General features: G+C 35.6%; 1 protein-coding gene and 1 long non-coding RNA gene across 3 annotated transcripts in view; one reads left to right on the plus strand and one right to left on the minus strand.

The window, feature by feature from the left end:
• The window catches only part of LOC109489644, a 61,224-nt gene extending 54,953 nt beyond the window's left edge, over window positions 1-6,271 (minus strand). Inside the window, exons 1-2 of the long non-coding RNA XR_002142689.2 lie at window positions 6,169-6,271; window positions 2,865-2,958 (exon numbers count right to left, since the gene is read on the minus strand). This is a non-coding gene — a long non-coding RNA (uncharacterized LOC109489644). The remainder of the gene's footprint in view (window positions 1-2,864; window positions 2,959-6,168) is intronic.
• The window catches only part of CWC27 (CWC27 spliceosome associated cyclophilin), a 185,198-nt gene extending 158,836 nt beyond the window's left edge, over window positions 1-26,362 (plus strand). For both annotated transcript variants that reach the window (XM_034656282.1, XM_034656281.1), the window contains one exon: window positions 25,744-26,362. In XM_034656282.1, the coding sequence (XP_034512173.1) occupies window positions 25,744-25,906 (163 nt within the window). In that variant the 3' untranslated portion in view covers window positions 25,907-26,362. The remainder of the gene's footprint in view (window positions 1-25,743) is intronic.
• The last annotated feature ends 545 nt before the right edge of the window (window positions 26,363-26,907 follow it).

Consider the following 26,907-nt stretch of genomic DNA (forward strand, 5'->3'; position numbering starts at 1 on the left):
AAAAGAAGTCTTGTATTCAAAATGATTTATGGCAAATATTATAAGTGCATGGCATGTGCATGTGTGTTATGCATAAATTACATGGTTACCAGACTATTTTGTAGGTCACGGTTACTGCTTTTCTAAGAAGTGAAAGTCAGCCAGTGCTGTACTACACTGTCAGGGTCTGTTATCTGAGGTAAAATGATTGCTTCTCAGACATTTTTATGTGTCCGCATGAGTGACCACACATTGAGGGATCGTTTTCATTTTCTGTCAAGATAGAAACCATTACCAATTTGTTATGTTTTCTTTTACTTGGCAAACTGTTCTATTCGCATTTTTGGCTGAGCTGCTGTATTGGCATGGTATACAGCAGACATTTGGGTACCATTCAGCAGCATTCTACTTTTTATGCAAAAAAAAAAAAAGTGGGAGGGGGAGAGAAAGAAAAGAAATATGATTCTATTGTAAGCACTGTATATGGTGTTTGATAATTATTCCCAGATTTCACTGTCTAACAAGGCATTTAAAGAAGTGTTATTAGTAGATCTAAGCTGAAACGTGTGATAGAAATTTTTCACTCAAAATTATTAGGATTCTTCCTTTGTTGGGATATATGCTGCCAATATTTGGTGGCAGTGATGGCTCCCAGATTCCAGTGTAGCAGCTAAAGTAGCCTCTTTGCCACTACATTCCTTCATCCCACAGCATCGCACTCTTATAGCTATAGAATCCTTCTTCAAGCATGGATTTTATAAAACCGATTAGATACATGGCAGGAATCATCAGCCAACAGATTCATATGACCATGTGGATGAAGTCCATATGCCATTTTGGGTTTAGTTAGATAAAGCTTGGTTAGCTCCCAAAAAAGTTTGAGAGAGCTGTGTCTGACAAGATAATAGAGAGACATAACAAAGAAAGCCACCTGCTCCTACAGAACAAAATCAGCATTCCAAGGAGAGGAGAAAAATTAAATCTATGACAGTAAAGTGTGATTTTGTGAACATTTAACTATTGACTACTAAGTTCCATTAAATCTAAGAGTAACCTAATACGTTACAACAAATATACATGATAAAATAATAAACAATATAAAGTCTCTCTGCTTTGCTCCCTCCTTCTCTTCTCATCTCTCTCCCCTCTACCACTTTCCATAACACATATAGTATTCAGTATCATAAGAATTAGAGAAACACTAACAATTCAATGGTTGCCTCACGTAAATATTTTAATAATTATTTTTATTATATAAAGAAAAGATGTTCGCTATAGCAAAATCAGAATACAGACCCCCTTAAAGAAAGTAAATAAAATCACCTGTGATCCCAGACTCAACAATAAATAATATTAATGTATACCCTTCCAGGTATTTTTATGCATATATTTTTCACAGAAATTAGATCATAAAATGCTATAATCTTATAACTTGCCTTTCTCCCCTCAGCAATATACACTAAGTACTTTCCCTTGCCATACATAATTTTATGATTAATTTTTCTATTTTTGTATTATGGCCACATAGTAGACCATTATATGATAAACCACAGTTTACTTGATCAGCCCTATGTTGTTGGATATTTAGGCAATTCCAGTTTTTATTATTATATACAACACTGTAATGAACATCCATGTGTCTTCATCATTGCCAGTTTTCTCCAGATTAATTCCAAAGCTGGAATTTCTTAGTGGGTATGCATATTAGGTTTCTGCTAAATATTTTCAAGTGGCCCTCCCAAAATGTCATTCCAGTTTATACTCCCATGTAAATATCATTTTTATGACTTGCTTTTAAGGCTGTTAGAATCTCAAGAATTAATTAAGATACTTTGCAGTACTTAGTGAAAGAGAATAACATTTTAGAAAAAATGCTTTGCCCTTGTAAAGTTTTAAAAAAATACAAACACAGTCTGGCTTGCTTCTGTTTTTAATAAAACTGGTGCAGATTTTATCATGACTCCTCAGCATCCTCAGGTCTAAGTGGTTTTGTTCTCGGTTCTGAAAAATTCTCCTTCTAAGATAATCTTACAGGTTAGAACTTTTAGATCTAGATTCTTTTTTTGTTTATTTTTGTTTTTCAGTTTTATTACTGCACCTTGACTTGCATTAAAAATCAGTTTGTCCATCAGTCACAATTTGTTTGTGCTAGAGACTGGAGTTCAAGAACCAAGATTTAGCATGAAGTAGTTTTCAAGTGTTCCTCTGGAGTTAGCATAGCATAGAAGTAACAAGTACCGGTTGTCTGAGATCCAAAACTGAGAAAATTTAACAGTGCAGATGTAAAGGTAATTACTGACAGGCCCATTCAGAGATCTTTATAAGATACCATTGAAGGACATAGCTTCATCTCATTGGCAAAGCTTTAAACACCTTTTATACATAAAACATACTGTAATTTGTATATGGTTTAGTCATGTATTGAGTAAAGGATACAATAACTACAAATGAATATTTTAATTATAGTCCCACTTCATTCAGTCGGGACTTTGCCAGGCATGGGTAATAAGTAAGTGTAGACAAACCCAAATACGGTAGAAGGACAGATGCTGTGAGAATAGGGAAAGTCTGCATTAGCCAAGGGAGAGATCTTCTTTACCCCTTAGCATTAGCTAGGGCAGCAGGTCTCAAAAATTTTGTCTCTGGATCCCTTTATACTCTTAAAAATTAATGAGGACTCCAAAGAGCTTTTATTTGTATGGAATATGTCTGTTAATATTTACCTTACTAGAAATTAAAACTAAAAAATTAAAATCACTAAAAATAATAATGAACCTTTTTCATGTTAACATAAATAAAATTTTTACAAAGAACCATTGTATTTTCATAGGAGAAAATCTAGTAAGAAGAGTGGCATTGATTTACCTTTTTTTTTTTTTACTTACTTTTTTACATATCTCCAATGTTGAGCAGCTGGATTCTCGTATCTCCTTCTGCACTCTGTTTTGATCCCACACATGTATTTTCTGAAGAATTCCACTGTACATTCATAGGATAAGAATGAAAAAGGCAAATAACGTTTTAGTATTCATACTAAAATACTTGACATTGGAGACACAGAGAACCCCAAGTCACACTTTGAGAACTGGTAGACTAAAGCATCTTTAGTCATTGTGTCATCGTTTCATGACGATTCCCTTTTGTTTGATATAGTAACCCAATCTGTAGGTCCTGGGAAGCTTTCTTCAACTTCCCAGTTTGTGATCCTTGTTTTCAAGCAGTACCAAAGTAATGCTTTCTGAATTAAATGTGCCCAACCTCTTGGTCTAGATCTGCTCACAACATAATTCTTACCATGCCCATAGCAATTCCTAACTGACCCTTAGCTGTTGTTTTTTTTCTTTTTTAGAAATGTTTTGTAATAGACCTTATTTTTTTAGACCAGTTTTAGATTCACAGCAAAAGTGAGCAGAAAGTATAGAGTTCCTGTATTCCCCTGCCTCCCCTCCCACCCCTACACACAGGCATCTCAGCTATCAATATCCCACACCAGAGAGGTACATTTGTTACAAATGATGAACCTACATTCACACATCATAATCTCTCAAAGGCCACAGTTTACATTAGGGATCACTGTTGGTGATATATATTCTGTGGGTTTGGACAAACGTATAATGCACATATCCACCATTTTAATACCGTGAAGAATAGTTTCACTGCCCTAAAAATTCTCTATGTTCTGCCTGTTCATTTCTCACTTTCCAGCTAATGCTGGCAACTACACATGATTTTACTGTGTGCATAGTTTCGCCTTTTCCAGAATGTCATATAGTTGGAATCACAGAGTATGTAGCTTTTGCAGGTTGGCTGCTTTCACTTAGTAATATGCATTTAAGTTTCCTCTACGTCCTTTCATGGTTTCGTAGCTCTTTTTTTAGTGCTGAATAATATTCCATTGTCTGTATGTAGCACAGTTTACTTACGCACTCACCTACTAAAGGGCATCTCAGTTGCTTCCAAGTTTTGGCAGTTATGAATAAAGCTGTTGTAAACATCCATGTGTAAGTTTTTGTGTGGACATAGTTTTGGGGTTAATACCAAGGAGCATGTTTAAATTTTGTAAGAAACTGCCAAACTATTATTCGAAGTGGCTTGACCATTTTGCATTCCCACTGCAATGAATGAGAGTTCCACTTCCTTACTGGAATTTGGTGTTCTCAGTGTTTTGGATTTTAACCATTCTGATAGTGTGGAGTGGTATTTCATTGTTATTTTAATTTGCAATTCCTCAGTGACCTATGATGTTGATCATCTTTTCATATGCTATTTGCCATCTCTCTATTTTTTTAGGTGAGGTGTCTGCTAAGGTTTTTTGCTCACATTTTAATCAGGTTGTTTGTTTTCTTATTTAGTTTTAAAAGTTCTTTATATATTCAGGTGTGTCTTTTGTAAATATTTACTCCCAGTCTGTGGCTTGTCTTCTCATTTTCTGGACATTGTTTTTCACAGAGCAGTTTTTCATTTCAGTGAAGTTAGCTTATCCATTGTTTGTGTTGCATCTAATAGCCAAGGTCATCTAGGTTTTCTTCTATGTTATTTTCCAGGAGTTTTACGCTTTTGCATGTTGCATTTAAGTCTATGATCCATTTTTTAACTGAAGTATAATTAACATACAGTGTTATATTAGTTTCAGGTGTATGACATTAATTCAACAGTTCTCTACATTACTCAACCATGATAAATGTAGTCACCATCTGTCACCATACAATATTATTGACTTTATTCCCTGTGCCATACTTTTCATCTGTGTGACTTATTTACTTTGGTCTGTGATCCATTTTGAATTATTTTTTGTGAAATCTGTAAGGTCTGTGCCTAGATTTTTTTTATTTTATTTATTTTTTGCTTGTGGACTGTTTACATTTTCACAGACTTTTTGGTGTTACCAAGTCTGCAGAGTTACTTTAATGTGCAATCTCATCATTTCTTTTAAAACTGCCTGTTAAGTATATTTTTACCCAATTATCAATTATTCAGATCAATGAGATTATACAAAATACCTGACAGAGTAGAAGTCACTTATACTTGTCTTTAGGTATACATACTTTTTATGCTTTTTGATCATATTCTATTACGGGTTGTAGGAGATAAAGGTGGCTCTGAATCCTTCCAATTCACTCTTGAAGCAGATATTTGCATGTGCTATATTTCACGTACCCTGCTAGGACCTTAATGCTGTTTTCCCTCATTTAACCCTCAGAGGGCTCATAGGTCAGAGACCAGCTATGGGGGATTTGTTTCTTACAACTCCATGAGATAATTGGTGTTAGTCCCATTCTATAAATGAGGAAACTTTGACCCAGAAAAGTAGGTTATTTGCCCAGAATCACACAGTAATAAACGGTGAGGCTCTTGGTCACACTTAAGACCCCATGCTGCTTCCAGAACAGTGATTTCAACATGAAGTAATAATTAATACAGTGAAGGGGGAAAAATCAACTTGACTTTCAAAGACCTTTGATTCTAAATCATAATATCTGTCTTCTGGAGCTGGTTACAGCATATATCATCCATTCCATGTTTGGAATACTTTCTACATTCCTTTAAAGAAATGCACCACCACAGATGCCTGGGTGGCTCAGTTGGTTAAGCATCTGCCTTTGGCTCGGGTCATGATCCTGGAGTGCCAAGATCTAGAATGAATCCTGTATCGGCCTCTCTGATCAGTGGGGAGTGTGCTTCTCCCTCTGCCCTTCACCCCGCTTGTGCTCTCTCTCGCTCTCTCTCAAATAAATAAATAAAATCTTAGAAAAAAGAAAGAAAAGAAATGCACCACCATAGAGGCTCTTTGTAATCCTACATATTGAATTATCTTTTAATTATACTCAAGCTGTTCAATCAGACTGCCTGAGCAAGCAACCTCTATTGCAAGCCTCAATTTCTTCACCTGTAAAGTGGAGATAACAATATCCACCTCAGGATTATTATTAGAATTAAATGAGAAAATTCATGTAAAGCAGTTATAAAGTTACAAAATGCCTGACTCTAAGGAAATGCTCAGGAAATATTAGGTGTGAGAAAAGGAGGGACCATGCATAGGAATGGGGTAATATTGGTAAGGCTTGACAAATTACTAAAGCAGAACAAAATAAGCATTCAAAATTAAATTGACAAATTGTTATATAGTTGTCTTGATGTAATAATATCAAAGAAAAATAATACATAAAGAAAAGGCAAATGTTAATTTACCTCAGTTATGTTGTCTGTGACCTAGGAGGAATGTAGATAAATTCATTAAACTTGCTAGTTGCACTCGATGGTTCTATTTTAAAATCTCTTGAGAAAAGTATCATAAAGCAGGTTCTTAGCTGAATCCAGGTTATAAAATCCTAAGGCTTCCAGAGTATAGCTAATGTAAATTTAGCATTCCAAGAAAGAAGAGTGGACAAGACTACCTTTTCTATGCCGGGAATATAAAATCATAGATTATGGACTTGGACTCTCTCCAAAATCTATCTTTTTTTTCTTTTTTCTTTCCTTTCCCTGTTTTTTTTTTCTTTTTTTTTTTTTTTTTAGCTGACAGCATTTTGAAACAGAGAAAGGCCCTGTAGGCATAAGTAGTTCATTGTTATTGGAAAGAAAATTTAAGGAACCAAGGTCCTTGGGATATTAAGCACAATGTAGTAAAAAAGTTATTTCACAATGGGAGTTACAGATAGCAGCCAAGCCAGACAAAATGAAAGTCGCCATTGTACACAGGCAATCAAGAAAATATGAACAAAAGTTCTGTTACTTTAACCATATCTGAAGGTTAAATGATGCTTAAAGTGGGATAGAAAAACCCAAATACTAACATTCCAGGTGAAATTTAGTGAAAAAAGTACATAATTTGTATGTAGTTGCTTATATTTCTATAAAAATAATTTTAATTTGTATCGTTTTCTTTCATAGAGTTATCAGATGAAATTAATACAAATTATCATATTGATTTTTCAAATAACCTAATTGTGTTTATTATAGTGAATATAAAAAACACTGAAAAAGGACAGGAAAGAAAAAATCAATAGTAATTTCATACCCCACAGAATCATCATTAATGCTTCTGTCTATACACACACACACACACACACACACACTTTTCTCAAGAATGGAAAAATTTGTCCAATTTTTCATTGTAAGTCTTTCATGAGTGAATGATCCAACAGTTACATATTTTGTTAAGTCCACTGTTACTTCCTTAAGTTAAAGGAAGTGAAACTGCTGAGTCAAATATGTTTTTTAAAATTTTAACAAGGAATAATATACATATAAGAAGCTGCATAGTTCTTATTTGTTTGCTTTGATTAGTTTTAAAAATTGTATACACCTGAGAAGCAAACTGAGGCCTTCAGAGGGGAGGGGGGTGGGGGAATGGGATAGGCTGGTGATGGGTAGTAAGGAGGGCACGTATTGCATGGTGCACTGGGTGTTATACGCAACTAATCAATCATCGAACTTTACATCAAAAAATAAATAAATAAATAAATAAATAAATAAATAAATAAAAAGAAAGAAACTGATAGTGAAGTGCTAAAATAGATACCAAATAAAGTACCTTCCACTGGAAAAAAAAACATTGTATACACCATGTAAATACCACCAACACAAGATCTAGAACATATACATCACCCCTGAAAGTTCCCTCATGCCCCTTTCAACCAGTTCTTTCCCCCAAATCATTCTAATTTTTGTCAGCTCAGATGTGTCTTGATAACATTTTTGCTAGATTGCATTCTAGAAAGTGAAATCATTTATACCTGTACCAGCAATGTATGAAGTTGCTGGTTTCTCCTTACGCTAAGTATTATGTATGTGTATGTTATAATATATCACAGATAACAGGTAGAGATACATTAATCTTTGCCAGTTTCTACTTTGTATTATTTTGTATTTCTTTGTTTACTGGTGAAGTTGAACTTTTTAGGGGCACCTGGTAGGCTCAGTAGGTTAAGTGTCTGCCTTTGGCTTAGGTCATGATCCCAGGGTCCTGGGATTGAGCCCCACATTGGACTCCTTGCACAGCGGGGAGCCTTTTTTCTGCCTCTCCCTCTCCCTGCCACTCCCTTGCTTATGTTCTCTCTCTGTCAAGTAAATAAATAAAATCTTAAAAAAAATAAGTTGAACTTTTAAAATATGTTAATTGGCCATTTATATTTCATCACCATTGTGGCTAATTGTATAGTATGATTATATATTTCTTGCTGATTTACAAAATTTCTTAAATATGAAGGATATTTTGGGTTTTAAATATTTTTACTATTTTGTCATTATGATTTGTGGGGGGTTTGTTTTGTTTTGTTTTTAACATGGTTTTAAATGTGCATTGCTAATCTGCCAAATCTTTTTCTTCATGTTTGTGGCCCAGTGTCATTCTTTAGGTTTTCATAATCCCAGGATTATATAAATACCTACTTATATCTTTCTCTAGTATTTTTATAATTTTATTTTTATTTTTAATTGACATCTTTACCTGGAATTGATTATTTGGTGTATCATGTTAAATTACTCTTGCGATGGTTTTTTCTGTATTGCTAACTTCCACAATTGAATAATCCTGTGTTTTCCCCCACTGATATTTAACATGTCCTTTATCATAGAGTAAAGCCTTAGGAATATTTTTGGGCCAATTTCATTATTTTACATGGATTTTTCTGTCTATTCCTGTGTTAGTACTTCACTACTAAATTATCGTAGCCATATAATACTATTTAATATCTGGTAAGCAAGTTGGACCTTTATTGTTCAACACATATTTTTACTTTAAAAGCTTAAGCATCTGGATAATGTGCTCCATTCGTATTTTCTCCGAGGTAACCACACCTGGAAAAATCTTAGACAACTGACCATGGAATCAATAAAAAGGCCCCATTATTTAACAGGTGGCCACTACCTGAATTGCAACCCTAGTGCCAAGAAGGAAATAATCAGTCTTTAGACAAACTCCTTACCTTCAAAGTAATGGAAAAGATTGCATGTGGAAAATAAGCAGCATGAGGAGTAAAAAAAAAAGAACAAAATCTAGGATTTTTGATTGCCATTTTATGGTATAGGTTTATAAATGTTTTTATGAGAAGTTTGATCAGAATTTTTTCCATCTCCCTGGTACTGAACAAAAAAGCACAAAGGATTAACAAAGTCATACAGTAGATAACATCTCACTTTTACTTTACATGCTGTCAATCCGCAGGACATCTAGGATGGCCAGATATAAAGGCAAGCCACAAAATCTTCTTCCAAAGACATTCATTAATAATCTTCCTACTACCTACCATTTTGAATTATTAACATCCCTTATCCTCTCTGGTATTAATGCAGATAACCAAGTTAAACATAATAATAATATTCTGTTCTTTGTGTGCAGCTAATTCAGTTGGCCATGATATGTAAAATGTTGGGCTTGGGCTTTTTTTTAGTAGAAGTAAACGTTACAAGAAGAAGCTTTTACTGGACATATACAAAGCACCAATCTTTTTTAAACCTATAAGCTAGATCTTACTCTTACGCCCAAATTATATGGGAAGAGTCTGAGGCACAGAAAGGTTAAGTAATTTTGGTCAAGATCTCATAGTTAGGAAGTGGTAGATCTCAAAAATAGCTAATCATGCTTGGTTCAATAGTTTTGTGTATGTCTGTGATTTTCTATTTTAACAATTTCTCTAACTGAGTTAGTCTTCATATTTTCACATTTGCTTATAAGGTAATGTTGTTGTTTTTTTAACTGTAGTAACAAGGCCAAACACGTGACTTCAGGAATTTATTATAAATTTTTGGTCAAAAATTATCTGTCCCCCTTAAACTCATGGCAGGTCCATGTCCCTAATATTATAAACCCTGTATTACTTGAAGAATTAAAATTCAGAAAGTTATTTAAAAATTTGTTTAACTTAAACAAGAAGTTCCTCATTTAGCCACATTTACTCATAATTTTCCATGGGAATATATGGAATAGAGTGGTATAAGTATGGGATTTGGAGTTAGATCTAATTGGAATCCCCATTTGGAAATTAACTAGCTGTGTGATTTCAGGCAAATTGTATAACCTCTCTAATCCTGTTCCTTAAATGTATATCTGAGGATAATAACAGTACCATTCTGATAGGTTAGTTTGTGGATTAAATGAAATACTTTTTTTAGAGGATTTAGCAGGGTGTCAGTGCTCAATAAATTTTTGTTATTCTTGTTTTTGATGTTGTCATTGTTATTTTTGAAAATTAATTTCTCTGTATTTGACTCTCAGATCTGTCCAAATGATTAGAATTTATATTGTATTCATAATGTTTGACAGTTTTTATGATCTTTTCTTAACCCATAATAAGTTGCAGTAGTTAACTTTAGTTTCTATTGTTAATTCTTTCTGAGATAAAATAAATTTGAGATTTGATATTTTTATGGTAAACAGTAATCCTCATTAATGAAATATTATTTTTTTCCTTGAGGCTGGTACTAATAAAGGGGTGCAGCAGAGGGGATATCAATTGAAGATAAAATTTAAATATAATGCAAAAGATCATCGCTTTAGAGAAGAGAAAATTATAAGCTCAATGTAATGTAAATGTTTTTCTTCCATTCCTCTCTCTTACAAGTTCTAAGGTAGTGATAAAATGAAGCAAGAAGGAATATGATTATAGACTTCATTCTCTAATTAGTGTTCATTTTATAAAGGACTATAAATAGTGCTGCAGAAGACCAATGAGATTCTTCATAAATAGGAACTTGTCAGAGTCGTTGACCATGGAAAGGTGGTTATTTTGTTTCTAAGCCCTCAGACCAATTCCTGAAGTCACCTCTTTTTCTGCCTTTTTCTTCTGACTAAAGAAAACTCTTCTCTATTGACTCTGCTTTCATACAGTTTGAACTGAAATAAATTTCTATCACATTAGGTAAGTTTGCTTTGTTCATGGATTTGTTCTGAGAGAGACGGGCAGATAGCCATGTACCCCAGCTGCTTACCAGGCCTTTTTGACTAAGAACTCCATCTTCCCAAGTTGTTTTGTTAGTTCACTAGCCACAGATTAAATGTTATTGGCTGAGCAGTTGGTTAAACCCCAGGGCAGGTGTAAGAATGCATATTACAGATTTTTTTCTGGAAAGCTTCTTAAATCCTTCCACCTGTATCCTACTGAGTGTGAAGCATGTTAGATAGGCATGTTAGAAAGCAGACAAATTATTTCCATGCTGATGAAGATATTTTTAAAATTACATCTTTCACTTTTGCTCCAATAATATTTAGTACTTATTAAAGACACTCTATGAGGATTACGTTTTTTTCTTTTTAAATGAGGGAAACAAAAGGTTTTTTAAGAGTTGACTTTTCAAAACCCCAAACCAAGGGAGAAATATTAGCATTCATTCAAAATTCAGAGGAAAGAAAGTTTTCCCATGTTAATGGTGAAGAATAAAAGAAATTCCACTAGTGTTTATCTTTGTTTTCTTTTTCCATAGCCAGCATCTTTCTTGGTTTACCTAATGTTGTGTTTTCCCATACTTATCTTCATTTGTATTTCAAATATTTAAAAATATATATTTTTTATTTTTTTTTACTCTTGTCTTCCTACTGTGAATTTTTAAGTCTCTCTTCTGAGTTTTGGCCATTTCTGTCTGCATTTTTCTCTGCTTCCTTTAAGTCACTGATTCTGTTTCCCATTTTAAGTCTTCTTTCATCCTTTTCCCCCTTGATTTCTTTCTCTTGTTTAGCCTCTTCTTCTCAGTCACTTCTGTCCTGTGCTGCCCTGCTCTTGGCTATGGTCATTTGAACGTGAAGAATCTCAGTGACTTCACTTTCCTGGACTTTTTTTTTACATACTTTGATCTGGCCTCATTCATGTTTTGTCTGTCTGTCTCTTCATATGAATTACTGTCCTTTCTACTATCTAATTCATATTGAAAAAGACCCACACTATCTTCATGTGTAGTGATACTTTAACCCTTTAACTTCTTAATTCCGAAAGAATCTTTGAACATTTGTGAAAAGGGAACCCTAAGTTACTTGTAATCAATGATGGGGAAAGTTGTAAAATTAAAGTTCATAAGGTTTTTTACCTAAATATTACATTTTGATAGTTAAGGTACTATTATAATGAAGTAAAAGAACCATCCAATTGATGTTTTAAAATATATTCTAGAAATCATATGAAAATGTCAAAATGTTTAAACATAATTGCCATTTACATTTTTTTTTAAGATTTTATTTATTTATTTGACAGAGATAGAGACAGCCAGCGAGAGAGGGAACACAAGCAGGGGGAGTGGGAGAGGAAGAAGCAGGCTCATAGCAGAGGAGCCTGATGTGGGGCTCGATCCCATAACGCCGGATCACGCCCTGAGCCTAAGGCAGACACTTAACCGCTGTGCTACCCAGGCGCCCCCTGCCATTTACATTTTAAACAGTATCAAAAGTGAACAGAGACTCACAGAAAAAAAAAAAAAAGAGTTGTAATATTTAGGGTTGATAATGTCATTATTCTCTATATGGCAAGTTTTGGTTAACTCATTTGAAGTAAAATTAAAACCTTATGATTTTCATATTAGATACACTTTCTTAAAATTGTAATAAGTACCAAATGTTTAACATAGTTACCCAGATTCTGCAGAAATTATTTTGATCTTTATTTTTCATTAGCAGCAAAAGTACCTGTAACAGTATCTGTCACCTTTAGGCTTTCCAAGTTTCTAGACTATGAACTGGGAAGCAGGCCTCAGTTTGATAAATAGTTCAATAGCTTCTCTTTAGTTACTTATATGTAAAACAGAATGGGGAAAACTGGGTTATTTGCAGATCTAGAAAATCCAAAGTTATCTACCAAAAGTTCTAAGACTTCAGTATTGTGGCCAGATACAAAATTATTACACAGAGATCAGAATCAGTTAATCAATTAATCAGTGCTCTGAAATAATCACTTAGAAAACATTTTTTTAAATATTTTATTTATTTATTTGAAAGAGAGAGAACGCACAAATAGGGGCAGAGGGAGGAAGAGAGGCAGACTCCCTACTAAGCAGGGAGCCCAACATGGGGCTGGATCCCAGGACCTGGGATCATGACCTGAGCCAAAGGCAGACGCTTAACTGACTGAGCCACCCAAGTGCCCTGAAAACATTTTTTTTAATTAAAAAAATACAGCCTGTTTTACGACTAAATAGATAGGTATACTATGTTTCTAGAATGCTTAATTTTTAACAAAAACCAAATTATCTCAAAATTATTTCATAAACCTAATATAATCCATATAAAAATACCAGTTGAAGGAGGGAGAAAAATATGCAAGCAAAAATAGCCAAGAAATTTTTTAATAAAAAGAATAGGAAAGCGTAACTTCTCACTCCTTAGGTATGGTCTATGCATAGTAGGTTCCCTTCAAAGAGTACAACATGGAAAGCTGGGTGGGGTAGGAGGGAGCAGAATAACTGTAGAGTAGATAAAACTGAAAGGCACTGTGAGGTGATCAACATCAACATCATAAATCATGTTGGTAGTATTTGCCCTTGATATAATATAATGAAAATTGCACTTTATATTGTGGTCTTTCTCCTGGTAGCCCATAAGCTCACTCTGATCATGAGAAAAACATCAGATAATTTCCAATAGTGTAGGCATTCTACCCAGCCAGTACTCCTCTAAACTGTCAAAGTGATCAAAACAAGGAAATTCTGAGAAATGACCATAGCCAAGAATAGCCTAAGGAGACATGACAACTAAACGTAATGTGTTATCCTGAATGGGATCCTGGAGTAGAAAAATGGACATTAGGTAAAAGTGAAGTATATTAGTCTCCTAGCACTACCATAACAAAATACCATAGACTAGGTGGCTTAAACAATAGATATGTATTTTTTCACAGTTTTGGAGGCTAGAAGTCTAAGATGAAAGTGTCGGCAGGGTTGGTTTCTAGTGAGACCTCTTTCCTTGGCTTGCAGATAGCCACCTTCTTGTTCTGTTATCACACGGCCTTTTCTCTGTGTGCATGTGCTCTTCATGGTTCTTCCTCTTCTTTTAAGGCACACCTTTATGACCTCATGTAATCGTCTTTTAATTGAGGTATAATTAATATATTAGTTTCAGATGTGCGACATAATTATTCAATATTTGTATGTATTGCAAAATGACATTTTATCTTAATTACCTCTGTAAAGGCCCTATCTCCAGAGACAGTCATATTAGGAGTTAGGTCTTCAACTTATGAATTTGGGGGAACACATTTTAGTCCATAACACTAAGGAAATATAAATAAGTTATGGATTTAATAGTAAGATATCAATATTGGTTCATTAAGTGTAACAAATGTACTATGCTAACATGAGATGGTAATAATAGGGAAAATTGGTTTGGGGGTATAAGGGAACTGTCTATACTAACTGCTCAATTTTTCTGTAAACCTAAACCTCTTGAAAAAAAAGGAATCTGGGGCGCCAGGGTGGCTCAGTCGTTAAGAGTCTGCCTTCGGCTCAGGTCACAATCCCAGGGTCCTGGGATCAAGCCCCACGTTGGCGTCGGGCTCGCTGCTCAGCGGGGAGCCTGCTTCTCCCTCTCCAGCTACCCCCTGTTTGTGTTCTCTCTCTCTCTCGCTGTCTCTGTCAAATAAATAAAATCTTTATTTAAAAAAAAATAGAATCTATTTTTAAAAAGAAATAAATTTTGAGAAATGTTTTTTTAAGAGTAAGAAAGTAATGATCTTCCCCAGTCAGATGCTAAAATTATGATAATTAAATCAGTGGGAAGGGATACTGTTTAGGGTGCATTATTTTAGAAATGAAGTTGGAACAACTAGGTAGCCACTTGGAAAAAATAATTAAATTAGAACTTTATCTGACCCAATATACTAAAAAATTTTTCTAAATTGATAAAAGATTAATGAATGAAAAGAGAACTATAAAAGTGCTGTTGACAATATAGGTGGATATTTACATGGTATTAATGTGACAAAAAACTTAAGTATGACTTTAAAGACAGAGACCACAAAGGAAGAGGCTGCTCACAATGACTATATAAAAAATTGTGAAGTTCTTTATGAAAGGGAGGAAAGAAGGAAAGAGGGAATGGAGGGAGGAAGAAATGAGGTAGGTTAAGTAAAACTCAACAGAAAAACAAAATTAAAGGACAAATGACGAACTAGAAAAGGTATTTGCAATGTATGTGATGAATATAGATTTATATTCTTAATATAGTAAAACTTCTCACAAATCCATAAGGAAAAGATGAATATCACATTTTTTCAATGGGCAAAGGATATACACACATATCACAAAAGAAGAAATACAGATAGCCAAAAACTTGGGAGAAAAGGGAAAACAAAAGCTATTAAAGCAAAATAAGGCACTCTGCCAATGAGGGTGTAGATTGATAAATCCTCTCTGGAGTGAAGTTAGACCATTCATATGAAATACCTTACAAATGTACAAATCTTTGTCCTACGAATTCTACTTCTGGATATATATCCTAAGCATTAATAAAGATTCTGTATTACAAATGATAGAAATATCTTAAACAAAAATGGGGAATTTATCAGCATGGGAAGCTTAAGGAGTGGAGCTAGGGCATGAGTAGATCAGAGAATTCATCCAGTGTCAGGAATCTCTCTTTTTTCTGTCTCCTGTGTCCATTTTCCTATCAGTTGGCCTCATGCATAGGCCAGCTTCCCCCTCGGGGGTGGCAAAGATGGCCTTCAGAAGCTCTAGGATTATGTTATGGTCAACTCAGTAGTTCCAAGAAAAGTTCTTGAACCAATTCTGTTTGGCCTTTTCAAATTCAAATGCCCAGGCCCTGATGTAATGGCTGGTTATTCTGGGCAGGCCTATTCCATGTGTCCCCTTACTGGGACAAGGACAGGGGATGTCACCCCACTCCAACAATATGGACTCAGAGTGGAGAAGGGTCATTTCTGAAAATAAAAGAATTATGCTACCAAAAGAAAGAATATTGAACCAGCCTCTCCCCAGAATTTCTACAAATAAGAAAATCCAAATTTTTCTTATTCACAGAGATGTTATTAGTAGCATTTGGTTTATAAAGATGAAAATTTGAACAAGCCTAAGAATCTTACAACACAGGGTTGATTGTAAATTTATATGATCAAATATTAGACCTTTTTTTTTTAGATTTTACTTATTTATTTGAGAGAGAGAGACCGCACAAGCAGTGGGGAGGAGCAGAAGGAGAGGGAGAAGCAGATTCCACTCTGAGTGGGGAGCCCAACTCAGGACTCGATCCCAGGACCCTGAGATAATGGCCTGAGCCAAAGGCAGACTCTCTCATGCGCACTCTCTGTCTCTCAAATAAATAAATAAAATCTTAAAAAAATAAAAGTAGAGTTATCCATGTGAAAAAAGATGATTGTAGTATAGTTGGGTATGGAATGCAAATTATAAAATTTATGCATTATGATCCCTTTATATATATATATATGTATATATACACACATGTTCCATATAATACATACATGCATACATGCATAATACATACGTACATAGAGATGCATAGGGAAAAGTACAGGAAGTGATGTACCTATATGTTTATAATTATTGATGAGCTATGGATTACAGATGATTTTTGTTTACTTTTTCTTTTTACTTCTAAGGATTGTTACTTTGCACAAAAAAACCCCCACAAAAACAGTGAATATATGTTAATCATACTATGAAGGTTATAAAAATAAAATTTCTGTAATTCTTTGATTCTGAAAACAATTTCTACCCTTCAAATGGCTTGTAGTCTAGTATAGACCAGATATATTTTAAAGTATACATATAAGCCTCCAAAGTTCGGTAAGATCAAGTAAGTTATGTGTGTATGATGGTGTATATGAACACATTTGAAAAAGTATATGCAATGCAATAGAATATTATGAAATAACTTCATACAAGCACAATTTGTATGTAGCACATATACACAAAATACAAAATAAATTGAAATAAGTGTTGGACTTCCTGGAGGCATGATGTTTGAATCTTATTCTAATTATATGAGATAACCAGGGTGCCTATCACCGTCTCCTCTTCACAGATGAAGAAACAGGCCTGAAAAGCAATGTGACTTTCCTGCAGTAACATTTAATGACTGAACTATAACTCAAACCCAGGTCTTCCAACTGCAATCCACAAAAGTTTCCATAGAAAGTGTCAGAGAAACTCAAAAGTAAGATCAGATCCTGAAACCCAGGGCAGTCAGAAGATTTTTAGAAGGAAATGAGGATTACACTTGGGCTTTGAAAGGACAGGGGACACAGACCAGTGAGAAGGGGGTGGTAGGAGGACATTCCAGAAAAGTGACATGGATAGAGTACGCTGCGGGCCATCTATGATACAGAGCAGGGTGTGGTCCTTTCAAAGAATCAGATGTGGGCAAAACTTGAAAATTGTTTTGTCTTGCTGAAATTTTTCTTTAAAAACAAAAAGGGCTGTTTTTGCTTTTCAAATGCAAATATCCTTTCCAGCCCTCCCCCTCAAAAGAAACCTTCAACCAGATCATTTAAGTTTCTTATCTGTAGTCCTACAGAATGATAAATAATAACCAGGAGTTATTTAGTTGGGCTTCTTAGGAATTCTATTTTAAAAGAGAAATGAGAAGCTGTCAACACAGTATACTAAAGACAAATTATGAGGATGACAGTTTCACAAAGAATGGCAAGGCCTTTCAACTCAAGTCGAGGGAGGCTGTCTGAAGACAATACATGCATTTTTCCCCCACCTCAGATGGGGGTCTCAAAGACCAAGAATACAAAAGGCAAATGTCAATCAGTATGCAATTTAAGTGGCCATTTGAGGAAGTAAGTGTTGGATTTTTATAGCATAAAGTTAGTAGTGGTGGGAATACTTTGTTTTAGCTTTTTGAAATATTAGCCTTTTCTCTGGTATTGTGGAGTTGGAGAGTTACTGACCTAGAAAACTCAAGGGTTTATAAACATAATAGCTAAATAATTCAGAATTCTATATTAATACTATCAAGGAGAATGGTGAAAAAACCCAGAATCTAGCCAAAGGTTTTGGATGTGACTGGTTACCCAGAAACATTAATTCATCACAAATTTATTGAGGGTTTCCTTCTTGCCAGGCAGTGGTGACTGGTGCTGGTACAAAGGCAAGTAAAACAGAGCCAACTGCAGTCTAGTGAGGGAGCCTGAACTAGAGAGATGGACAGAAGAGGGCCTAACCCCACTGGAAAAAGAGGACAGGCCAGGAGAGGAATCAGGGACTGGTTCCCACAAGGGATGATACCTCAGCCAGTACAAGGGCGAGGAGAAGTGTATCACCATAGAGAGGCAGTAAGCAGGCAGGAGAGAGAGCAGGTTTTGTTCAGGAAACTGCAAGTAACTTGGGATGCCTGGGATATAAATGTTATCAGGAAGGTCATACAGGAACTTGGAAGCAAAAGCCAAATTATAGAGGCCACATAAGAAATTTGGGTTTCATTTTGTAGACACTGGGGAGCACCAAAGGAGTTAAAACAGAAGAGTTTTCATGGCTAGATTTGCATCTTTGAAAAATATATATATAAGAGAGAAGACTTGGATATCATCCTCAGTCACAAGGCACTCCTTAGTAATTAGGTGCCTGACAGGAGACGGCCAGACAACCGCCCTTGCAGGGACAGGCCACGGGCCTGTCGCTCTCCCACTCTGGGACCTCCAGCTGAACGGGGTGTCCTAGCCTAGTTTTAGGTGCCCCAATCCTCAGTTTAGGAAGTATTAGGAGAAACTGAGACTGAGATTCTAGAGAACAATGATTAAAGGCAATAATGGGATAAAAATTTACAGTGAAAATTACCTTTTTTTTTTTTAAAGTGTTCATCTAAAAGAGAGGTGCCTTTTCCCAAAGAGCCTGCCACATCGCTCAAGACATTTTTGGAACTTCTCTTTCGGGAATTGCTTTAAAGGCCAGCCCGGGAGCCACACAAATAATCATTCTTGTCTCTTTATAGTTGTATTTTTCAAAAATTTTTTATTCCAAAATAAGCACTACCCAATCTGATTTTTTTTTATCCTACTCACTCAGCTTAGCACTGAATTAACTTTCTACTTATTCCCAAAATTAAACCCATCCTCACATCATGAAAATTTCTTACCTCTGAAGACATTCAGTAGAGTACTTCATCAACTACGTACCAGCTACAAGTTTCTTGACCATGAATCTCACAAATTGCCTATGCAGTGGGGGTGATAACACATCTTTCCTGCCTACCCCATGTGGTTACTACTATGAAGGTAATAGCAGACAACACTTGTAAGCTTTTTGTAGAGAGCTGTGTCAGTGGATGCTCTTATTGTCACTTCATGCTTTGCAGGCAATTCCAAAGTGTGCATTTGTTCCGGTGTCTGTGTGTGCATCTCCCTAACAGACTGTGCGCTTTAGGATGGCAGGGCCTGGATCATATTTGGCTTTGTGTCCCTGGTGTCTGACACAGGGTCTCACACATAAAAAGTCCTCAGATGTTTGTTGAGTGAATAATTTAATCTAGTTTCTTGCCTTATCTTCAAACCATATGTAAGAAAAGGATAATACACTTGAGATTATTCAGTTAATGAGCTCAGAGGCCACTTACACTTCTTCAAGTATGTGAGTAGTTTATCATTAGGAACTAGCTGTTCATCTCTGAAGGGGCCAGAACAAATGGCTGATGAAATAAATCAATGTGAAAATGTAAAGATTCTTAAACTTCAGTGCTGTGGTCTTAACTTTGGCTGTATTTTAAAATCACCAGGAAAAAATTTTAATTACCAATTTAATTACCAATGCTGGGGCCCCATCCCAGCATAATTAAATCAATACCTCTGGACGTAGAAGCCTGACATAGTTTTCAAAACTACCAAAATGATTCTGATGTGCAGCGTGTATTTGATGCAGGGCTCTAGCACTAGTCTGTGAGAAACTGCTTTAAAAAAAAAAAAAATCTATCAAGGGGCACCTGCCTGGCGCAGGCAGAGGGGCATATGACTCTTGATCTCAGGGTCGTGAGTTCAAGCCCCACATTGCACAGAGTTTACTTAATAAAAAAATTAAAAATTAAAAAACCTATCTAGTTTTACATTAGGGACCATAGTCAGTAGAACAGAACATAAGGCATGCCCCCACTGCAGTCTATGAGTAACAACTAGCCGTTAAGTGATAGGAGCGCAGTGGAAAAGCAGCAGTCAGTACGTGCTGAACTATGAGAGGTCATGAAAAGGTGGGCTTATGCTGAGCATGAGACTTTCTGCAGAGCTATTAGACATTTTAAAAGTTTATCACAGAAATAAAAGACATTCCTTGCCTACAAAAGGAGGTCAAGTGTTCGTTTAGCAGACCAGCTAGTACCAGCCAGCAGGCCTGGCCAGTACAAAGGATCTGGAGGTTTTGCTTTACAACACAAATCACCATTCTCGGCACTGGGAATACAGCTGTAAACAAGACTCAAACCGTCTCGAATAACTGACAGTCTGTTCACAATTAAGTAGACAGACAATTACAAAAGGGTAAATGATGAAAGAAACGAAATAAGGTTGGTGAGATAGGAAGATGCAGTTGTTAGAGAGTTTTAAGGGTCCGGCTGAGGTAGTTCCGTCTAATACAACAGTCAATAATTCCTGGTCAAAGAAATGTATAAGAAAGATTATTTTAGGGGCAACTGGCTGGTTCAGTCAGTAGAGCATGTGACTCTCGATCTCAGGGTTGTGAGTTCAAGCCCCATATTGGGTGTGAAGCCTACTTAATTAAAAAATTTTTAAAGATTATTTTAGAACCTTTGGAGGATTAGAAGAAGGAGAAACAGTACAGATGTAGAACAGAACACCTACAAAAGTCTAAGGGTGGGGTGGTAAGTTCCTAAATTGGCGAGATTTGGAAAGAAGTGGTTTATAGAATTTCCAAAGAAAAAGATGGCTGTTTACATGATATAAGTAATCTTAATGCATTTTAGTTAGAAACAAATTATTAATACTGGAATTCTATATTGCACTACTTACTGTGTGTTTGAGAATAAATACCTCTCTTGTATTCTCCATTAATATTAATTGCTGTCATTTCTTAATCTATTTCACAACTGTGGGAGAACTTTAAAAACTGAAAGTCAAATCAGTGAGTTTAGTCAAGGTCCAGGTCCTTTTCAAAGAATCAATTGTTTACTTTTGTTTTTAAGTTCATACAACCCCATATGGGGGAAAAAAACAAAACAAAACCTTATTCTACTAAATAACCTTAATGAAAATGTAAGCCTCCTTGTTTCTGTAACACACTAAAGTCAATGTTCTTATTTGAGAATCTGAGCGTATATAAATTTTTTTATTAATCAGAACTAAACTTTTTGTCTTTGCCTTCAAGTGAGCAAGTTCTAAAATGTTCATATATAAATGATCAGTGTACAGTTAATTCCAAAAAATGAACCTGCTCTTGTTGGGCCATGACCAGACACAGAGTAAATAGCATTGAATTATTGGGACATACAAGATTGTAAATGTACTTGAGTTAAGTCTGTAGTATAAGTCTGCATGTGTATTCTCACAGGAGACTGTAAAATGTGGGCATGCTTTCAATTCATGCAGCCTGTGATTTATGGAGGCACATAGGTCAGGAGTTTATTATGCTGAAAATCATAATAACTATTTTGTTTTGCTTTTTAAAATGAAGTGACCAAAGCATGTTGAAAGATAAATGGGTGAACCATTTTGATTATGCTTTTATTTCTATTAAAGATTAAATATTATTGCTGAGTAACCAGCCATGCTAAGTATGATGATATTAAAGCTGAAGTAGTTTGTAAGGTGATAGCCCCTTCTTTCCTCTGGGTTTAGGTTTGTTATTAATCAAAATGTTGGACTTGTTTAGTGCAGTGGTGTATGAAACAAACAGTTGAAAAAGACAGCTACTTTAATTTACGGCTTTCTGTTTTTTTCAGATTTGTAGGAAAATCTGTTTCTCTTTGTGGACTTTGTGCTATTGTTCACATGTCTAGAGTTCATTTCTTATACCAGAGCCAACTAAATCCAATAATTGCAAGATATTCTCATGGGATAGAAAGGAGGAAGGTGCCTATAAGGTTTTAATTGATAAGTTCTGGTAAAGCCGTTTTTGAAATGTGGACAGTCCCTAATAGAAATGGATATTACAAAAAATCCATCTGTATTTTTGGACAGAGAGAGCAATAATTTTTGAAATAGAAAAAATGTGTATTTAGAAAGATATTAGGAGCGCCTGGGTGGCACAGCGGTTAAGCGTCTGCCTTCGGCTCAGGGCGTGATCCCGGCGTTATGGGATCGAGCCCCACGTCAGGCTCCTCTGCTATGAGCCTGCTTCTTCCTCTCCCACTCCCCCTGCTTGTGTTCCCTCTCTCGCTGGCTGTCTCTATCTCTGTCTAATAAATAATAAAATCTTAAAAAAAAAGATATTAATAAGTTAGCTAAAGACAGTGGTTTTATTTCTCACTATCAATACAGGAGTATTGAATAAAATTGTTTCAAAGGGCATGTCGTTTTGAGCTACTTCCTGGTTTTGGCTTAGGTATCTGCACAAGAATCGTTTGCTAAACATTTACAGAAAGGCAGTGCAGGGTCTGTACTCCCCACAATGTGTGGTAAAGGACCTTCAAAAGGACATCCTGCCACCCTTCAAAACTTGTTCCTCAGGAGTGGAAATGCACTTACAATTCCTAAAAAGTATACTTTTAGTATGCAGTACAGATTGTAAGAAGTGTCAAAGAAAAAGACCACCTCTCATTAACTGAAACAAAAGGTTTAATTTATTACTTAAGTAAGGAAAAGCTATGCTTTTTTAGGCCCAGTTTCTGAGCAAAATGGGTTGCAAATCTCATATAGAGTTTTGGGGTCAGGGATTATTTGGGAATCGACATCAGCGTCAGTAGCTCCATTACTGCCGAGAGACTGTCGGTGATTGGCTGCCTTTCAGAAATATGTTTACTAGAGAGTCCATCACTGATTGGTCAACTATCAAAAGCATAAGGCTGTCACTGATTAGCTGGCTTTCAAAGGTGTATTTACTGAACTGAGTTGTCACTGATCATTTAGGCCTAGGCACATCATCATTAATTGGTTAAATCTAGTTTGGTTGTGTTTCAAACTGCTTCTGGTTGTCCTTTGTTACCTTGAATGTAGAACAATCAGCCTTTTTCTAGGAGTTGGAATTTTTTTATTCTCAGAAGCTAATACTTAGTCACTGTAGGAAAGTGAAAGCATAAGAAAATCAGACTTGAGGAATCCATTTAAATAAGTAAGGGTCCTATGATGCATTTCCTTTTTTTTTTTTTTTCATATTTGTAGCTTCTAGGATTTTATTAGTATCTCCATTGAAAAGTTGTAATCAAAACCTATGAATACCCTACCTTCCTCTTCCTACAAAGAATCTACAGATTTATCCTACTAAATTATATGATTATCCATGATAAAATTGATGCTATTTATTCTGTTACCATAAGCTTAATTCAGAGCGCTTTTTTCTATTTCCTCCATTAAAAAATACCTGCTCATTTTAAAAGAAGATAGAAACAATTTAAAATGGAAACTTAGAGGGGCTCCTGGGTAGCGCAGTCGTTAAGCGTCTGCCTTCGGCTCAGGGCATGATCCTGGCGTTCTGGGACCGAGCCCCACATCAGGCTCCTCCGCTGTGAGCCTGCTTCTTCCTCTCCCACTCACCCTGCTTGTGTTCCCTCTCTCGCTGGCTGTCTCTCTGTCAAATCTTTAAAAATAAATAAATAAAAAAAATAAAATAAAATGGAAACTTAGGAAGCATGGGCCTCGGTATCACCATTCTTGAAATTACCTGTCAGCATGGTTTTTCCACTGTAATTTCTATAGTAAAGAGGTTACTATACTTTCTGATTTTTTTTGTTGTTTTGTTTGTTTTTCTTTCTTTCTATATATGTACGTGTGTGTATGTGTGTATATATATATGTATATATAGATATATGCCATACATTGTTACATTAGATTTAGGTGTACAATATAGTGATTCGACTATCTATACCTTAAACTATGCTGACAAGTGTAGCTACCATCTGTCACCATGCAACACTATTACAATACCATTGACTATATTCCTTAATGCTGTGTCTTTTATTTCCATGACTTATTCATTCCTAAGTGGAAGCCTGTACATCCCGTGCCTCTTCACCCATTTGGCCCATCCTCCCACTCCTCTCCCCTCTGGCAACCATAAGTTTGTTCTCTGTATTTATAGGTCTGATTCTGTTTGTTTGTTTATTGATTTGTTTTTTAGATTCTACATCTAAGTGAAATAATATGGTATTTGTCATTGACTTATTCAGTAAACATAGTACCCCCTAGGTCCACCCATGTTCTAAATGGCAAGATCTCATATGATGCCTTTTGTAAAAAAGGATATTTACTGAAGCAAGAGAAGTGTAAGAAGTCAGCAGTTCTGACAGGTGATAGGGTATGTTCATGTACTGAAATCAGTTATGAAATTTGATGCAAATAACATTAATAATAAAGAATAGAAATGTGCATGTGATTTACCTCATGTAGTAAGTTGAAGTAGATTCTAGGTCATGTATATAATGTTATCACTTGTACTAATTGCATTCCAGTAAGCTTTTCTGGGATGGAAGGGGTGGGAATAGTAGTTAAGACTCAACTTGTCAGCCCTCAAGAGCAGTAGCGACTGAATCCTCAGTACCACTAATATTGTAACATTTTATTTCCCACCAAAATCTTTTCTTCAAAATCTGAATATATCCATGAGAGTTTATCACATAAGTAAACTTCACCCAGCATGTGTAATACTGCAGGGAAAAGGGGTGGGGTATTTGTGCTAGTACCTACTGCCCAAATCTCCGCTTATATAGGGGAAAAGAAATTAATGTAATATTTGGGTTTCGTGTGAAAGTTACAACGGGTGTATGGCGAGTGTTAATCCTATAGACAATTTAGCACTATCAGCTGCGATAAAAGTGTTGGGTATGCCCACTCTAAAATTGCTTAACTAACAAGTGGGAAAAGTCTTAGTAGTTTTGTTTATATATCAAAACTGAACTTTTCTGTTTCCAGTTTCATTCAACTGCCCTGAAATCTGGTCTTTGACTTCCCCATTTGTTTCTGACACCTCCTAATGGGGGCAGAGCTAATCGCTTACATATTTCCCTGCTGCTAAGGATAGCTGGCTTATGACCACTTACGATTCAAGCACATGTTGATACCTTAAGACCAGTAAGCATTTGATAAAGTGGGAAAGCAGGATGGTTAAATTTGTTGTAATCAACATTAAGAGGAGGAAATTAGTCCATGGAGCTATGCCAAAGCTTAGTTTCCTTTTGCACACACAAAAAAATCGTTTTTTTTAACCCTGAAGCTCCTCAAAAAAGGCAGTCATAACACCATTTGAACAAGAATTTTCTTAACACATTCCTGACTCTTGATCCCTTTAACTACTGAAAACAAAAAGATCAGATAGGGCTGGTTTATTGTCTGGAGTTCTGCACTGCAACCCTGCCCACTCTAAGTGAGTGTGCTCTTTAAAGGAAGCTGGCAAATGTGCTCTGGGTTTAGTTGAAGGAACACTTCTGGGTAGAATTCCTTTAACCTCCCATCAGGAAAGGACCTTCAAGTGAAGACTGAGGCAGAGAGACTCATTACTAAAAATACAAAGCAACAGAACAAACCCCAGACATGTTTTCCAAATTTAAGTGTTTTCTGAGAAGTTGGTTTCCATGTGGTATAAGCACCAATAAACAATAAGCCCATGTTGGTGTTCTGTACCCTCATGGTTCACTATGCCAAGGACAGTATAGTATAAAATTTCTACTTTCTGTTCTCCAGCCAAAATCACTGAACCATCTCTTTCCCTCTTCAGGATGTCGCATGTACTTCAGTTTGAGGATAAAACCAGAAAAGTGAAAGATGCAAGCATGCAAGATTCAGACACATTTGAAATCTATGATCCTCGGAATCCAGTGAATAAGAGAAGACGAGAAGAAAGCAAAAAGCTGATGAGAGAGAAAAAAGAAAGAAGATAAAATGACAATAATGTTAAATGGAACTAGCTAGAAATGTGCCTGCAATAAATGGCCTTATACCAGCCATTGTTCCCAACAACATCACTTATAACGGTGTGAAAAGAAGTATTTTCGAACCTGTTGTCTGGTTTTGAAGAACAGTTATCTTGTTATGTAAATTGTAGAATGATTTAAGCAAATGTTTTTGGTTACTGGTACATGGTTTTTTTCCCCTTCATTTGACCTTTTATATTGCTAAATCTGAAATAAAATAACTTTCCTGCCAGTTTACATGTTAACTATTTGTAGACTGTGCCAGCCTGTGTGTGTCTTTTTATCCTAAAATATGTGAAGACTTTGTTTTCAAGACTTTTTTTATAAGAAGTTCTTGCAAGAAAGAGTATTTAAGGGAAACCTCCCTGGCATTCTGTTACCACATTGCTAAATTTGAAATAAAATTTAAAAAAAAATACATAATATAAAGACTGATTTTTGTTGTTGTTGTTTTGGATATAAATAACTAAAAATAGCCAAATCAGTTAAGACTCAGTAACCCCATGCGCCTTAATGTTTGAGGAATCCCTAAGGGAATACTCTCACCTGCATCTTAAGCCAATGCCTGGGTTTTATAGATGTAATCAAGACACTGTTACACTAAATAATATGCTTACTGCACACACTGGCCTCATACGGGGCTACCTGTCTATCTACTCCTCTGCCATTCTCAGCATAGCAACAGCAGGAGCATAGGCAGAGGTCCCGTTCTAGCAACAGAACTCATCAAGAATTTAGCCTTTGATGACAATGACTTATACTGGTTATTTACTATATATTATCTATGTTTTACTCAGTTTTTCTAGAATCTGAATCCTCAAATTATACCATAGGCTGACTTTCAGTTATCTAATAAAGCCTCACCAGCCACATCTTTTCAGATAGTGTCTCATTGACTCTCTTTTTCCAAATGTAATCCAACAGACTTTCTCTAGAGCACTTGTTCTCAAAATGTGGTCCCAGATATT

The sequence above is a fragment of the Ailuropoda melanoleuca genome, chromosome 3, assembly GCF_002007445.2.
Source record: "Ailuropoda melanoleuca isolate Jingjing chromosome 3, ASM200744v2, whole genome shotgun sequence".
NCBI classification, from domain to species: domain Eukaryota; kingdom Metazoa; phylum Chordata; class Mammalia; order Carnivora; family Ursidae; genus Ailuropoda; species Ailuropoda melanoleuca.